General features: G+C 36.2%; 1 protein-coding gene across 3 annotated transcripts in view; it reads right to left on the reverse strand.

Moving 5' to 3' along the window:
- Window positions 1-18,385, reverse strand: part of VAV3 (vav guanine nucleotide exchange factor 3) — a 435,514-nt gene that overhangs the window by 48,693 nt on the left and 368,436 nt on the right. For all 3 annotated transcript variants that reach the window (XM_086391510.1, XM_086391513.1, XM_086391511.1), the window contains exon 21: window positions 7,463-7,528. In XM_086391510.1, the coding sequence (XP_086247636.1) occupies window positions 7,463-7,528 (66 nt within the window). The remainder of the gene's footprint in view (window positions 1-7,462; window positions 7,529-18,385) is intronic.

Here is an 18,385-nt window from a genome sequence, read left to right on the forward strand (position 1 = left end):
TTTTCTGCTCTGATTGCTGTGGCCAAAACTTCCAAAACTATGTTGAATAGTAGTGGTGAGAGTGGACACCCTTGTCTTGTTCCTAACTTCAGGGGAAATGCTTTCAATTTTTCACCATTGAGGATAATGTTTGCTGTGGGTTTGTCATATATAGCTTTTATTATGTTGAGGTATGTTCCTTCTATTCCTGCTTTATGGAGAGTTTTTATCATAAATAGATGTTGAATTTTGTCAAAGGCTTTCTCTGCATCTACTGAGATAATCATATGGCTTTTATTTTTCAACTTGTTAATGTGGTGTATTACACTGATTTGTGGATATTGAAGAATCCTTACATCCCTGGGATAAAGCCTACTTGGTAATGGAGTATGCCCCTTTAATTTCTTCAACCATATTAAATATACAGTTTTGAACTTAGTATCTGATAATTGAATTATCTGCTATCCTTGTGAATATAATTCCTCATGTTATTGTTTTGTTGATTTTTCCTTAAGATGCATTTATTTCCTCATAAATGTAATGATTTCAAATTGTGAATTTATAATCCCTGTAACTTTATCTGTAGAAATTGTTTGCGGTACGAATCTAGAGAGATGGGTACTTGCATTGAGAAAATAAGTCAATGTGTAATCATCTTATGTTTCTTTTAAATTTTTATTTTATATTTGAGTATTATTGATTAACAATGTTGTGTTAGTTTCATGTGTACAGCAAAGTGATCCAGTTATACACGCATCTATTCTTTTTAAAATTCTTTTCCCATTTAGGTTGTTATGAGTATTGAGCAGAGTTCCCTGTGCTATACAGTATAATCCTGTTGCTTATTTATTTTAAAAGTAACAGTGTGTATATATCAATCCCAAACTCCCAATTATACCTCCCCATCCCACCCTTTCCCATGGTAAACGTAAGTTTGTTTTCTAATTCTGTGAGTCTGTTCCTGTTTTGTAACTAAATTCTTTTTTTCTTCCCTTAGAGTCTACATATAAGCAATATCATTGATATTTGTCTTTCTGTGTCTGACTTAATATGATTATCTTCAGGTTGATCCATGTTGCTGTAAATAGCATTATTACATTTTTTTAATGACTATGAAATATTCCATTGCATATATGTGCCACATCTTCTTTGTCCATTCCTCTGTCAGTGGACAGTTCGGTTGCTTCCATGTTCTGGCTCTTGCAAACAGTGCTGCAATGAACATTGGGATGCATGTATCTTTTTGAACCATGGTTTTCTCTGGATATATGCCCAGGAGTGGGATTGCTTGGTATGGTAACTCCATTTTTAGGTTTTTAAGGAACCTCCATACATAATTCCATAATGGCTGCAACAATATCCATAGTGTAGGAGGGTTCCCTTTTTCTCCACACCCTCTCCAGCATTTATTATTTGTAGACTTTGATGATGGCCATTCTTACTGGTGTGAGGTGATATCTCATTGTATGATAGTTTTGATTTGCATTCCTCTTAATAATTACTGATGTTGAGCATCTTTGATTTGCATTTCTCTAATAGTGATGCTGTGTCTTTGGGCCATCTATATGTCTTCTTTGCAGAAATGAGTACTAGATCTTCTGCTTATTGATAGATTAGGTTGTTGTTTGATATTGAGCTGCATGAACTATTTGTAAATTTTGGAGATTAATCTTTTGTCAGTCAAATCATTTGCAAATATTTTCTCCCATTCTATGGGTTACCTTCTCATTTTTTTAAGATTTCCTTTGCTGTGCAGATGCTTTTGAATTTAATTAGGTTCCATTTGCTTATTTTTGTTTCTATTTCCATTACTCTAAGAGGATCAAAAAAGTTGTTGCTGTGATTTGTGCTAAGGAGTATTTTGCCTATGTTTTCCACTAAGAGTTTTATAGTATTCAGTCTTACATTTGAGTTTTAACCCATTTTAAATGGGTTATTTTTATGTATAGTTTAGAGAATATTCTAATTTCATTCTTTTACATGTAGCTTTCCAGTTTTCCCAGTACCACTTATTGAAGAGACTTTCTCCTCACCACTGAATATTCTGGTCTCCTTTGTCATAGAATAGGTGACCATAGCTGAGCGGGGTTATCTCTAGACTTTATGTCCTTTTACAGTAATCTATAATTTTGTTTTTGTGCTAGTACCAAGCTGTTCTGATTTCTGTAGCTTTATAGTAAATAGTCTGGAGTCAGGGAGCCTGATTCCTCCGACTCTTTTTCTTTATCAAGATTGCTTTAGCTATTCAGGGTCTTTTGTGTTTTCATACAAATTAAATTTTTTTTGTCCTAATTATATGAAAAATGCCATTGGTAATTTGATAGGGATTGCACTGAATCTGTAGTTTGCCTTGAGTAGTATAGTCATTTTAACAATATTGATTATTTCAGTCTAAGAACATGGTATATCTTTCCATCTGTTTGTCATCTTTGATTTCTTTCATCAGGTCTTATAATTTTTGGAGTATAGGCTTTTGCCTCCTTAGATATGTTTCTTCCAAAGCATTTTATTCTTTTTGATGCAATGGTAAATGGAACTGTTTTTTAAATTTCTCTTCCTATTCTTTTGTTATTAGTGTATGGAAATGCAGTAGATTTCTGTGTATTAATTTTGTATCCTGCAACTTTACCAAATTCACTGATGAGCTCTAGCAGTCTTCTGGTAGCATCATTAGCATTTTCTACATACAATATCATGTCATCTGCAAATAGTGACAATTTTACTTCTTCTTTCCCAATTTGGATTCCTTTTATTTCTTTTTCTTTTCTTTTCTTTTTTTTTAAATTTAATTTAATTTTATTTTTTAACTTTACAATATTGTATTGGTTCTTTTTCTTTTCTGACTGCTGTGGTTAGGACTTCCAAAACTGTGTAGAACACAAGTGTCAAAAATGATATCCTTGCCGTATTCCTGATCTTAGAGGAAATGCTTTCAGTTTTTCCCCACTGAGTATGATGCTAGCTGCAGGTTTATCATATATGGCCTTTATTATGTTGAAATATGTTCCATCAGTGACCACTTTCTGGAAAGTTTTTATCATAAATGGGTGTTGACTTTTTCAAAGGCTTTTTCTGCATCTATTGAGATGATCATATGGTTTTTATTCAATTTGTTTATGTAGTGTATCACACTGATTTGTGCATATTTAAAAACTCTTGCATTCCTGGGATTAATCCCACTTGACCATGCTATATGATACTTCTAATATATTATTGGAGTCAGTTTGCTAGTATTTTGTTGAGGGATTTTATGTCTGTGTTCATCAGTGACATTGCCTCTTTTTGCAGCATTTTTGTCTAACTTTATCAGGGTAATGGTGGCTTCATAGAATGAACTTGGGAGTATTCCTCCCTCTGCAATTTTTGGAAGGGTTTCAGAAGGATAGGTATTAACTCTTCTCTAAATGTTTGGTAAGATTTGCCTGTGAAGCCATCTGTTCCTGGCCTTTTGTTTACTGGGAGTTTTTGTTTTTGTTTTTTAAATCACAGTTTCAATTTCAGTACTTGTGATTTGTCTGTTCATATTTTCTCTTTCTTCCTGGTTCAGTCTAAGGATATTGTACCTTCCTAAGGATTTGTCCATTTCTTCTTGGTTGTCCATTTTGTTGGCATTTCATTATCCTTTGTATTTCTGTGCTGTCTGTTGTAACTTCTCTTTTTACATTTTTAATTTTATTGATTTGAACCCTTCCCCATTTTTGTTGCTGAGTCTGGCTAGAGGTTTATTAATTTTGTTTATCTTTCTAAAGAGCAAGGTTTTAGTTTCACTGATCTTTTATATTGTTTCTTCATCTCTATTTCTTCTATTTCTTCATCTCTGATATTTATGATTTTTTCCTTCTAAAAGGAAACTTTGAGTTTTGTTTTTTCCTCTTTTCCTAGATGCTCTAGGCGTAAGATTAGGTTGTTTGAGATTTTTCTTGTTTCCTGAAGTAAGATTGTATTGCTATGAACTTTTGTCTTAGGACTACTTTTGCTTCATCTCATAGTTTGAACATCATGCTTTCATTTTTGTTTGTCACTGTATATTTTTATTTCCTCTTTAATTTCTTCAGAAATCCAATGGTTGTTTACTAGCATATTGTTTAGCTTCCAAGTGTTGTGTTTTTTACAGTTGTTTTCGCCTGGTAATTTATTTCTTATCTCATAGTGCTGTGATCAGAAAAAATGCTTGATATGATTTCAGTTTTCTTAAACTTACCTAGGCTCTCCTTGTGGCCCAGCATGTTATAAATATGGAGAATGTTTCATGTGCACTTAAGAAGAATGTATATCCTGATGATTTTAGATGGAATGCTCTATAAATATCAATTAAGTCCCTTGGTTGACTCTGTCATTTAAGGCTTGTGCTTCCTTATTGATTTTCTGTCTAGATGATCTTTCCATTGATGAAAGTGGGGTGTTAAGTCCCCCAACTATTAATGTGTTACTGTTGGTTTCTCCTTTTATGGCTGTTAGTATTTGCCTCATATATTGACATCCTCCTATCCAATTTACAATTGTTTTATCTTCTTGGATTGATCCTTGATCATTGTGTCCTTCTTTGCTCTTATAATAGTCTTTGTTTTAAAGCCTTATTTTGTTTGATACGAGTATAGCTACTCCAGTTTTCTTCTGATTCCCTTTGTATGGAAAAAAATATGTCCATCCCCTTAATTTCAGTCTGTATGTGTCCCTAGATCTGAAGTGAGTCTTTTAAAAGCAGCATGTATATGGGTTTTGTTTTTGTATCCATTCAGCCAGTCTACATCTTTTGGTTGGAATATTTAATCTGTTTATGTTTAAGGTAATTATCAATAAATATGTATGCTCTACTGTTTCTAGCTTAGAATTATTTAGGTCACAAAGGTACTATGACTTCCAACCCCTCACATGTGTGGTCTTTGGATTTAAAGTTAAGAATTCTTTAGAGGACAGTATGGTACTGGCACAAAAGCAGAAATATAGACCAATAAAACAAGTCAGAAAGCCCAGAGATAAATCCATGCACCTATGGGCACCTTGTCTTTGACAAAGGAGACAAGAATACACAATGGAGAAAAGATAGTCTCTTCAATAAGTGGTGATGGGAAAGCTGCACAGCTACATGTAAAAGAATGAAATTAGAATACTTTCTAACATGACACACAAAGATAAACTCAAAATGGATTAAAGACCTAAATATAAAAATTCTTAGGGGAGAGAAAAAAAATTTTTTTTCCTTTCCAACCAAATGCTTTCTTTTTCTTTCTAATCAAGGCCCAAGCAAAGATAAGCATATCATCTTCTGTAAGATCGTTTTCTTCTCATTCACCTACTGAAGGCTCTGGAATTCAGAGATACCCAAGTCTACCTTGTGCTGTAGCTCCAGGCTTTGTCTCCAAGTATCATATTGGCAGAAGTAATAAAACTGTCTCTTTTATGTTCTTCCTGTGTTTTCCCTCCTTCTAAATATTTACCTTAATTTGACCTACAACCAACAAATGAATCTATAATATCACTAAGTAAAACAGTAAAATTTTAATAGCTATTTATTAATTTTAAGCTATAAAAACAATTATATTTAGTTGGTAATCCAACTCATAATTGTGTGTTCCTACAACTCTTTATCAGCTTAAAATCCTAAGCATATTTCTTTTTCCAGTAACCAGTTCACCAAATACCATTCACTATGATCCTACAAGCTGATTCAATTAGTATCTGCCACTGATAACTGCCTACATTGAGTTAGGGACTTTGTTTGTTTTTTCACTCCTTTGCTCATTCATACAACAAAAATATGTTAAATACCTGCTCTGTGATAGACTATTCCTAAAATAAAACTTCAAATGCTCATTTTATGCTATATTCAAGGAGCTGTGGAAGGTAAACAGTATGTGGGACATGAAATGCTTAGTAGTTTTGATTTGATGTCTTTGCTGTGCTTAGTTGCTCAGTTGTGTCTGACTCTTTGCAACCTCACGGACTGTGGCCCATCAGGGCTCTAGTCCCTGGGGATTCTCCTGGCAAGAATAATGGAGTGGGTTGCCTTGCCCTCTTCCAGGGGATCTTCCCAACCCAGGGATCAAACCCAGGTATCCCACATTGCAGGCATATTCTTTACCATCTGAGCCACCAGGGAAACCCAGTTGATGTCTTTAGGTTTCCAAATCTTAATTTTCGGCTACATGCCTACATATAAATATCATTTCTTTAAGCATAGGAAGACTTAATGATGTTCATATAAATGACAGAAAACTGGCTAAACAATCATTTTTGCTTATCTAATAAAATGAATGGTATCAAGCTTCAGTGATTTTTTTCAAGATATAACAGGCTAAATAATATATGAAATTGGATCATAGAGCCAACAGAAATAGCAAGACCTTTTTTTATATTCATTTTGCTTTTGAAATTTAATTAATCTTGAATGAGTTGAGTAAATTATTCTTCAGATTACATCTGAGGTCAAGGATGGCAGACATTCCCATTATTAATTAATATTAAAAAGAATGTTCAGTTTAGAAATCTCAGAAGGACCAAAATTTGGCAAGCAAGATAGTTCAAGGTTTTTATTCCCTCCAAACCATTAATTGCGTTATATTAGTATCAGGAAAAAAATTTCATTTACTTAGAGTTAAAAACTTAAAGTTTCATATAAAAATCTACTCTAAACATCAAATTCTGATGATTAAATATTATGCTAAATAGAAATTTATAAATTTCATGAAGCATTAGGGAGTACATTTTATGTGACATTCATCCATAATAATATTTGAGTAAATATTCACTCTTCTTGTATTTGCCTAATGTGTTTGATGTTTTCAGACAATATCATTATGACACTAAATAAACAGTTATGACAAACTAGAGCACAGAAAAATGTATAATAGTAAGATATTTGACTGGAGAATCTGTGGACTTTCATGCTTTCTAGCATGCTTTCAAACACACTAGTTGAAGTGCAATATCTCTGTAACTCAAAGTGACTGGAAATAGATTAGATCCTCACCTTGGCTTCCCTGATAGCTCAGTTGGTAAAGAGTCCACCTGCAATGCAGGAGACACTGGTTCAATTCCTGGGTTGGGAAGATCCCCTGGAGAAGGGATAGGCTACCCACTCCAGTATTCTGGCCTGGAGAATTACATGGACTGTGTAATCTATGGGGGTCGCAAAGACTTGGACATGACTGAGCGACCTTCGCTTTTAATTCTTACCTCAGAGGGAAAAGGGAAATTAGTACAATATATGTGATAGGCAGCTTTAGTTTATTCCTTCTAAAACCTGGTAAAATTTTTAGTTTTGTTCCAACAAACAAAAAAATACTAAAAAGTTCCTCTTTCATATATTCCATTAACATTTAAAAATGTTTTCTGATAATGGAGTTATGATTTTGGTATGTAATATTATTAATAAGAAAATATAAGTTAATGAGGGACCAGACCAATATCCTTTGTACATTCTTGTATAATTAACTACAGCATCAAAAAATAAAGTAGAAAGAAATAAAATACTCATACTTACACATGGGCAAGGCTTGACAGCATCACTCGGAAAAAATCCAACCTCTCCAGATGTTAGATTTCTACCCTAAATTAGAAAAAAAAAATGCCAATATTGAGAACAAATTTACCATAACGATAATCCTGTAATGGTAGATAAATCTTCAGAATTACTTCCACATTGTACCGAATACTAGCATTAACTTACGATAGCTCAGGAAGGGAAACATAAGCAGAAAGGTTGTAAAATTGTTAAAACTAATAATGTAACTATACACCTAAAGCAACTAGAAAAAGAAGAAATGAAGCACCCCAGGGTTAGTAGAAGGAAAGAAATCATAAAAATTAGGGCAGAAATAAATGCAAAAGAAACAAAGGAGACCATAGCCAAAATCAACAAAGCTAAAAGCTGGTTCTTTGAGAAGATAAATAAAATAGACGAACCATTAGCCAGACTCATCAAGAAACAAAGCGAGAAGAATCAAATCAACAAAATTAGAAATGAAGAAGGAGAAATCACAACAGACAACACAGAAATACAAAAGATCATAAAACACTACTATCAGCAACTATATGCCAATAAAGTGGAAAACTTGGAAGAAATGGACAAATTCTTAGAAAAGTATAACTTTCCAAAACTGAACCAGGGAGAAATAGAAAATATTAACAGAACCATCACAAGCACGGAAATCGAAACTGTAATCAGAAATCTTCCAGCAAACAAAAGCCCAGGACCAGACGGCTTCACAGCTGAATTCTACCAAAAATTTAAAGAAGAGCTAACACCTATCCTACACAAACACTTCCAGAAAATTGCAGAGGAAGGCAAAGTTCCAAACTCATTCTATGAGGCCACAATCACCCTAATACCAAAACCAAAGATGCCACACACACACACACACAAACTACAGGCCAATATCACTGATGAACATAGATGGAAAAATCCTTAACAAAATTCTAGCAAACAGAACATCAAAACAACAACATATTAAAAAGATCATACATCATGACCAAGTGGGTTTTATCCCAGGAATGCAAGGACTCTTCAATATTTGCAAATCAATCAATATGATACACCACATTAACAATGTGAAAGATAAAAACCATATGATTATCTCAAAAGATGCAGAGAAAGCCTTTGACAAAATTCAACATCCATTTATGATAAAAACCCTCCAGAAAGCAGGCACAGAAGGAACATACCTCAACATAATAAAAGCCATACATGATAAACCCACAGCAAACATTATCCTCAATGGTGAAAAACTGAAAGCATTTCCCCTAAAGTCAGGAACAAGAGAAGGGTGCCCACTCTCACCACTACTATTTAACGTAGCTTTGGAAGTTTTGCCACAGCAATCAGAAAAGAAAAAGAATAAAAGGAACCAGATTGGAAAAGAAGAAGTAAAACTCTGTTTGCAGATGACATGATCTTCTATGTAGAAAACCATAAAGACTCCACCAGAAAATTACTAGAGCCAATCAATGAATAGAGTAAAGTTGCAGGACATACAATTAACAGAGAAATTCCATGCATTCCTATACACTAACAATGAGAAAACAGAGAGAAAAATTAAGGAAACAATTCCATTCACGATTGCAACGAAAAAAATAAAATACTTAGGAATAAATCTACCTAAAGAAACAAAAGACCTATATATATAAAACTACAAAACACTGATGAAAGAAATCAAAGATGACAAAAATAGATGGAGAAATATACCATGTTCATAGATCAGAAGAATCAATATAGTGAAAATGAGTATACTTCCCAAAGCAATCTATAGATTCAATGCAATCCCTACCAACGGTGTTTTTCAGAGAACTAGAACAAATAATTTCACAATTTGTATGGAAATACAAAAAAAAAACTTGAATAGCCAATGCAATCTTGAGAAAGAATAATGGAACTGGAGGAATCAACCTACCTGACTTCAGGCTATACTACAAAGCAACAGTCATTAAGACAGTATGGTACTGGCACAAACAAAGAAACATAGATCAATGGAACAAAATAGAAAGCCCAGAGATAAATCCACGCACCTATGGACACCTTATCTTTGACAAAGGAGGCAAGAATATGCAATGGAGAAAAGACGATCTCTTGCACACATGGTGCTGGGAAAACTGATCAACCACTTGTAAAAGAATGAAACTAGAACACTTCCTAACACCATACACAAAAATAAACTCAAAATGTATTAAACATCTAAATATAAGACCAGAAACTATAAAACTCCTAGAGGAAAACATAGGCAAAACACTCTCTGACATAAATCATAGCACAATCCTCTATGACCCACCTCCCAGAGTAATGGAAATAAAAGCAAAAATAAACAAATGGGACCTAATTAAACTTAAAAACTTTTGCACAACGAAGGAAACTATAAGCATGGTGAAAAGACAGCCTTCAGAATGGGAGAAAATAAGCAAATGAAGCAACTGACAAAGAATTAATCTCGAAAATAGAAAAGCAGCTCATGCAGCTCATTTCCACTTGATCTTAGCCAAAAGGCCGAGAAGTGATGCAGCTCAATTCCAGAAAAATAAGCGACCCAATCAAAAAAATGGGCCAAAGAACTAAACAGACAGTTGTCCAAAGAAGACATACATATGGCTAACAAACACATGAAAAGATGCTCAGCATCACTCATTATCAGAGAAATGCAAATCAAAACCACAATGAGGTAACATCTCATGACAGTCAGAATGGCTGCTATCAAAAAGTCTACAAACAATAAATGCTGGAGAGTGTGCAGAGAAAAAGGAACCCTCTTATACTGTTGGTGGGAATGCAAACTAGTACAGTCACTATGGAGAACAGTGTGGAGATTCCTTAAAAAACTGGAAATAGAACTGGCATACGACCCAGCAATCCCACTGCTGGACATACACACCAAGGAAACCAGAATTGAAAGAGACACGTGTACCCCAGTGTTCATTGCAGCACTGTTTACAATAGCCAGGACATGGAAGCAACCTAGATGTCCTTCAGCAGATGAATGGATAAGAAAACTGTGGTACGTATACACAGTGGAATATTCAGTTCAGTTCAGTCACTCAGTCGTGTCCAACTCTTTGCGACACCATGAATTGCAGCATGCCAGGCCTCCCTGTCCATCACCAACTCCCAGAGTTCACTCAAACTCATGTCCATCGAGTCGGTGATGCCATCCAGCCATCTCATCCTCTGTCGTCCCCTTCTCTTCCTGCCCCCAATCCCTCCCAGCATCAGAAATCTTTTCCAATGAGTCAACTCTTCGCATGAGGTGGCCAAAGTATTGGAGTTTCAGCCTCAGTCCCTCCAAAGAACACCCAGGACTGATCTCCTTTAAAATGGACTGGTTGGACCTCCTTATAGTCCAAGGGACCCTCAAGAGTCTTCTCCAACACCACAGTTCAAAAGCATCAATTCATTGGTGCTCAGCTTTCTTCACAGTCCAACTCTCACATCCATACATGACCACTGGAAAAACCATAGCCTTGACTAGATGGACCTTTGATGGCAAAGTAATGTCTCTGGTTTTGAATATGCTACCTAGGTTGGTCATAACTTTCCTTCCAAGGAGTAAGTGTCTTTTAATTCCATGGCTGCAGTCACCATCTGCAGTGATTTTGGAGCCCAAAAACATAAAGTATGACACTGTTTCCACTGTTTCCCCATCTATTTCCCATGAAGTGATGGGACCAGATGCCATGACCTTAGTTTTCTTAATGTTGAGCTTTAAGCCAACTTTTTCACTCTCTTTCACTTTCATCAAGAGGCTTTTTAGTTCCTCTTTACTTTCTACCATAAGGTTGGTGTCATCTGCATATATGAAGTTATTGATATTTCTCCTGGCAATCTTGATTCCAGCTTGTGCTTCTTCCAGCCCAGCATTTCTCATGATGTACTCTGCATATAAGTTAAATAAGCAGGGTGACAATATACAGCCTTGATGTACTCCTTTTCCTATTTGGAACCAGTTTGTTGTGCCATGACCAGTTCTAACCGTTGCTTCCTGAACTGCATACAGGTTTCTCAAGAGGCAGGTCAGATGGTCTGGTATTCCCATCTCTTTCAGAATTTTCCACAGTTTATTGTGATCCACACAGTCAAAGGCTTTGGCATAGTCAATAAAGCAGAAATAGATGTTTTTCTGGAACTCTCTTCCTTTTTCCATGATCCAGCGCATGTTGGCAATTTGATCTCTGGTTCCTCTGCCTTTTCTAAAACCAGCTTGAACATCTGGATGTTCACGGTTCACATATTGCTGAAGCCTGGCTTGGAGAATTTTGAGCATTACTTTACTAGTGAGATGAGTACAGTTGTGTGGTAGTTTGAGCATTCTTTGGCATTGCCTTTCTTTGGGATTGGGATGAATACTGACCTTTTCCAGTCCTGTGGCCACTGCTGAGTTTTCCAAATTTGCTGGCATATTGAGTGCAGCACTTTCACAGCAGCATCTTTCAGGATTTGAAATAGCTCCACTGGAATTCCATCACCTCCACTAGATTTGTTCGCAGTGATGCTTTCTAAGGCCCACTTGACTTCCCATTCCAGGATGTCTGGCTCTAGATGAGTGATCACACCATCGTAATTATCTTGGTTGTGAAGATCTTTTTTGTACAGTTCTTCTGTGTATTCTTGCCACCTCTTCTTAATATCTTCTGCTTCTGTTAGGTCCATACCATTTCTGTCCTTTATCGAGCCCATCTTTGCATGAAATGTTCCCTTGGTATCTCTAATTTTCTTGAAGAGATCTCTAGTCTTTCCCATTCTATTATTTTCTTCTATTTCTTTGCACTGATCACTGAGAAAGGCTTTCTTATCTCTCCTTGCTATTCTTTGGAACTCTGCATTCAGATGCTTATATCTTTCCTTTTCTACTTTGCTTTTCCCTTCTCTTCTTTTCACAGCTATTTGTAAGGCCTCCCCAGACAGCCATTTTGCTTTTTTGCATTTCTTTTCCATGGGATATTACTCAGCTACTAAAAAGAATGCATTGAATCAGTTCTAATGAGGTGGATGAGACTGAAGCCTATTATACAGAGTGAAGTCAGAAAGAAAAATACCAGTACAGTATATGAATGCATATATATGGAATTTAGAAAGATAGTAATGATGACCCTATACGTGAGACAGCAAAAGAGACAGAGATGTAAAGAAAAGACTTTTGGACTCTGGGAAAAGGCGAGGGTGGGATGATTTGAGAGAATAGCATTGAAATATGCATATTATCATATGTAAAACAGATCGTCAGTCCAGGTTCAATGCATGAGACAGAGTGTTCAGGGCTGGTGAACTGGGATGACCCTGAGGGATGGGATGGGGAAGGAGGTGGGACAGAGGGTCAGGATGGGGAACACATGTACACTCATGGCTGATTCATGTGAATGTATGGCAAAAAACACTACAATATTGTAAAGTAATTAGCCTCCAATTAAAATAAAGAAATATAGTGCCATTAAAAAATAATAAAATAAAATTGTTAAACCTTATATGTGGCTTCAGATTATGATTATAAAATAGGAATTCAGGTTTGACTTTCCAATCTACTATTCAATTTTGTTAGCTTCACACCCCTCAATCCTACAGTAGAGATAATACATGCATACTGTATCTTTCAGATTTACATTTGTAAATACAAGCAGATCACATTGGTTTTGTTCAATAATTATTCATAATTAATTAGGAATTAGATTTCACTGGTATTTGTATCCCTAACAGAACTCATGGGAATGTTCCTCAAATAGGATGAGACATTGCAAGACCCATGGAAATGGAAACAGATATGATGTTTTAGATGATTTTCAAATTTAGAAGAAACAGGATACTGATTAAGGCAAGAGGACAGTTAAGATTTTGAGGAATGGATTGTAATTCAAAATAGCATTGTAAATAAGAAAGAGAAATTAACAATAAGAAAAGAATTTATTCTTGGAGGCCACTAGTCAAATTCCTCTTTAAAATAATCTCATGACACAATTATTTCCCCTTTCTAGAAAAACAAACCATACGCAAAACATACTGCAGTAATCATAACATGTAATTAAAATGTTCTTGTGAGATTATTTCTCCTTGTCCAGATATTGGGCTTCTTTTTATTTGCTATTTAACAATTGCTTGCTTCTCAGTACCTCATATGAGTAAGCTGCATTATAATCGGATGCTACATGCTCTATTATTTTTGACAAAGAAGAGTAACAAAAAAAACAATCAGAAAAAGATCTCCGTCTTGAAGTAGTATCCCTTTGTTCTTACAGATCTTGGCAACGAGTTTGTAGAGAAAATTTTAAAAAGTAGGAACCCACAGTTAAAGACAATGAGGAGGAGGAAGATGAAGAGAAAAGAGAAGATGAGGGAAGGAGAGTGGAAGGGAAAAAGGGTAAGTGGAGCAGAAAAGGGGAATAATTAGAGGTATGGGGAGAAAAGAGAAGAGGAAAGGGTTGGATTAAAATAGAGGGAGATGAATTACATAACCAAGCAAAGAGAAGATACTAGTTGCGGCAAGGTTCTCAAACTGCAATTGCATTCGCATATTAGGGAAAAGGTAAGTGAACACATGGAATATTTATTCATTCAGTCAACAAATACAGTATCTAATGTTTGGTTAGACCATGAGAAAAATTCATAAGACAGTTTTTGTTTTCCCCTATATTTTCAGAAACTATGTATACACATAATACAAAGTAGAAAGGGCTAAATTGAAGAAGGAAATGGCAACCCACTCTAGTACTCTTGCCTGGAAAATTCCATGGATGGAGGAGCCTGGTAGGCTACAGTCCATGGGGTCACAAAGAGTTGGACACGACTGAGCAACTTCACTTTGTTTCTTTCTATGGTTCCTTTTGGAGAAGGAAATGACAACCCACTCCAGTGTTCTTGCCTGGAGAATCTCATGGACAGAGGGGCCTGGTGGGCTGCAATCTATGGGGTCCCAAAGAGTCAGACACGACTAAGCAAGTAACATACATGCACACACAAACAAAAGGGCTAAATACTGTTAAAAAGGTACAGGAAAGGCTATGGAAATTCAAAAGACAGATTGAGTACTCAGGGTTTTCCTGAAAGCTACATGGAAAAGGGGACATAGGAATGTAAAATATTCAGGGTTTAAACAAACAGAGATGGAAAAGGAGAATATTCTGAAAACAAAATACATCATGAGAAAGGCCTGGGGCTAAGAAATTATAACATGTGCACAGGAAATGCAAATCATTCCCTTTAAGCAGAGTCTAATAATGAGTAACACTTATTATACCCCTACTGTATGCTAAACACTGATCTGAGTGTTTCATTTAGTCCTTAAAATACTCCTTTGTGGTAGGTCCAACTACTATCCCTATTTTAAAGGTGAGAGAAATGAGACACAGAGGAGTTAAATGATTTACTCGTGATCACAGAGCTAGCAAGCGACAGAAGTGAAGTGAAGTGGCTCAGTCGTGTCCAACTCTTTGCGACCCCATAGACTGTAGCCTACAAGGCTCCTCTGTCCATGGAATTTTCCAGGCAAGAGTACTGGAGCGGGTTGCCATTTCCTTCTCCAGGGTATCTTCCCAACTCAGGGATCAACCCAGGTCTCCTGCATTGCAGGCAGACGCTTTACCGTCTGAGCCACCAGGGAAGCCCTGGTGAAGGAAACAAGTGACAGAACCAGAATTCAAATTCAGAAGCTCTAACTTGAGAGCTTTGCACTGCTTCTCCCTGCATCATGAGACTCACAAAGGGGCACAGTAGAAAGAAAGCTAAGGAACCAGCTTGACTATGATATCTGAAATTTATCACTGGCCACAGGGTCTCAGTAAAGGGATTATATATTTTAGAATAACTAATATGACATCAATATGCAGCTGGCTTGTAGATGGGCATGGCTTGGTAGGTGAGAATGTCATTAAAAAAATGGTGTCATAGAAAGGGGACAGGCCTGCAGGAAGGGTAACAGGTGCTAGCGATATCATTTAACTGCAGTGTTCAGGACTTGCCTGTGGATTAGATAGGGGAAGAGTAGACAATGGGAGTTAAAGACTCGGGGGAAAGTCAAGGAGGTGATTATGTAATCCATCTGGATAACACAGAGTTAGATGGCAATCATACAGAGGGGAAATTTAAAATCATAGAAGCAAGAATGTTGTGGAAGAAAATGTAGAGAGAAGAAATCAGAGCTTACAGAAATCAGTCTAACTAAAAAGCAGGAAGGAACCATCAGGGGGGAGGAGATCAGAAAAAGAACAGAGCTTACTCTACTGAATTCAGAATTTAGAAAAAACAATGATGTTCTGTGACAATGCATTTAACACTAGTAGATATCTTCTTGGAGAAGGAATTTTTCACTAAGCAGACTACTAAGGTCATTCTGAATTTTTCTCTTAATGAAATGTGCTAGCAGTACAGGTTACATTTCCTTAATGGTCACAGGCATCTCTTCAATCAAAAAGAAGTGAGATAATTTAACACACCTTAACAGATGAATAAAGTTACATTTCCTCACTAACTTCTACGAGATGTCAGTTTTAGCTACATGAAACAATATGTACTGTACTTAACGATTCTCTACTTATTAAGGGAGTAGCCATCCTAAAACATTTGGAAGATTGAAAAATAAAGTAGTGTGTAGGTGGGGTATTTTTGGTTCCCTGGTGGTTGTGCGTGGGCTGTACATTGATAATTCATTAATATTAATGGGTGGAGCAGCTGCCAATCCCCTATGCATGGCTGGAACTGAGGATTATAGCTATGAAATCAACCATTTTCAAAGCCATTGATTTTGTGCACTTCATATGATGATCTACTTATGAAATTTTTACTAACCTTGATAAGAGACATGTAGCTGAATTTCCTCCTTCTTTTCCTATGCGGGCATTTTATTCTGGGTCAGATAATTGACTTGTCATTCCTTTTATGCCTATTACAAATGCCAGAGATAGGGAGTCATCTTCTAGTTAATCTCCTGTCTGGTATTTGTTGTGGTGAGTTCCTTAACATCTTCAAGGTCAACTTGAAAACATTTACAGTTATATGTCATCTGATGTATCACACAGTGCTATCTTTATATGCATTCATTTTACAGGGCATTCTCTGCATTATGTGATGGGACTTTTGTAAATCTAACAGTACACATTGGGCCATTCTAGTGAAAATATTCTCTTTGGAAAGTACCTAAGAAAATAGGCTATGGGCTGTATATGGTAAGAAAAGAGGCACCTTTATAACTTTCATTAAATAAATTGGTGCAGACACAAAACAATATTAAATTATGATTCATAAAATATGCCTTTTCCTGAAAAACAAATTGCTTCCTGTATAAAAATGGATCAAAACTAAAATTGATGACTCTCTCTGATATGCCTGATCACAAGTATAAATGCATATTCAGACATTTATTTCTGACTTTCGCTTATAACTGTTTTTTCATTTTACTTCAAAAGGAAACTACAGTGAATCATAATGAATTAAAACTACTTAGAAATGCTTAGAAGTGATATTTACAATCTACTTCTATGGAGAAAAGTGTTAATGTATGCTAGGATGGCAGAGCTAAAATTGCATTTTTTAAACTCATAGACAAAATGGCTGAAAATGATACAGAATATCCTCCAGAAGTCTTAATCGTAAATTGCTTGGCTCCTAACTTTGTACAAAGGAGAAAGAATTGCTTTAAGAAAAATACAGAGTGTATTTTCCCTGTGGCTCATTTATCCCCTTAATACCACCTGGATTGGAGCTTTAATGCACTCCTGGAAATAGCACTGAACAATTTGAAACAGATTTGGAAAGCTGAACGTAAAAGGGATAGATTAATGGTTATTTATGAAAGATTGGAATTTCTCCCAAGTTACAATGCCCTAAGCACTTTCAACGTATGCATGATGGTGGTGTAGAGATTACTAGGCGATTCATCACCCATGGATAAGGGCCAGAGCAACTGTCACCCTGGCCAGTCACTGTCAGAAATACACACTCTGGTGGGGGTGGGGAGAGATGTACAGGGTGCCCACGAATTATGGGAATAGAGGTGAATATATAAATTAGTTTATTGACTGGATGGATAGCTTTTAGCAAGCACTATTTTGGGAATTATTCTGACAGGCTTTTTTTTTTTTTTTTTCCCTTCCCCTTCATTTTTTTGAGTACCTGAGATGGAACTAAAGGACCAGAAAAGGAGAGAAGACCACAACAAAGAACCTGTCTGAAGCTGGTCTTTGGTAAGAAGCAATCTCTGATCCTAGCTGCTTCCACACCAGTGTTATCAGGTAGATATACAGAATCAGACAGCAGGGACGTGGCATCGGAAGAGCTCATTCTCATCCCAGTTCTACTATATGAATCTGCCCCACTGCAGGCAAGGCTCAGTGGTAAAACAAGGATGATGATAAGCTCTACCACACAGGCCTCACCAGGGTGTTCTAAGGTTCAAAGAACTAATGTTTGTGAAAGCACTTGGTAAGTGCTAAAAGAAAAAAAAAAAAAAACACCTTTCTTTTTTCCCCTACACTATTGCTTTTTGATTTATCTCAGTTTTTTTAATTTTAAATTTTCATTGTTTAGTTGACCTATTCACATTAAAACAGAAATGCCTGGTTCTGTGTTTAACCCCATCTTCCTTATTTATATTTATGCAAGTTTGCTAAGCCACACGGAGAAGGCATTGACACCTCACTCCAGTGTTCTTGCCTGGAGAATCCCAGGGACGGGAAGCCTGGTGGGCTGCCATCCATGGGGTCGCACAGAGTCAGACACGACTGAAGCGACTTAGCAGCAGCAGCAGCAGCCAAGCCACAAGTGACACACTTTCATGTGTTTTAACCTGAACAGGAAACAGTGACATTGCAGAGAATCCAGATCTTAATCTCAATGCTTTCTTGCAATTATACACATTTTTTTTCATTGTTAATTGCTTCTTATTTGATGAGTAAGATAAGTTACATATTTTCCTACCAGTGATCACCTTGAAAATGTGCCAAA

This window comes from Bos grunniens, chromosome 3, assembly GCF_055505025.1.
Source record: "Bos grunniens cultivar Pamir isolate PY7600 chromosome 3, Bosgru_T2T1.0, whole genome shotgun sequence".
Lineage (NCBI taxonomy): Eukaryota > Metazoa > Chordata > Mammalia > Artiodactyla > Bovidae > Bos > Bos grunniens.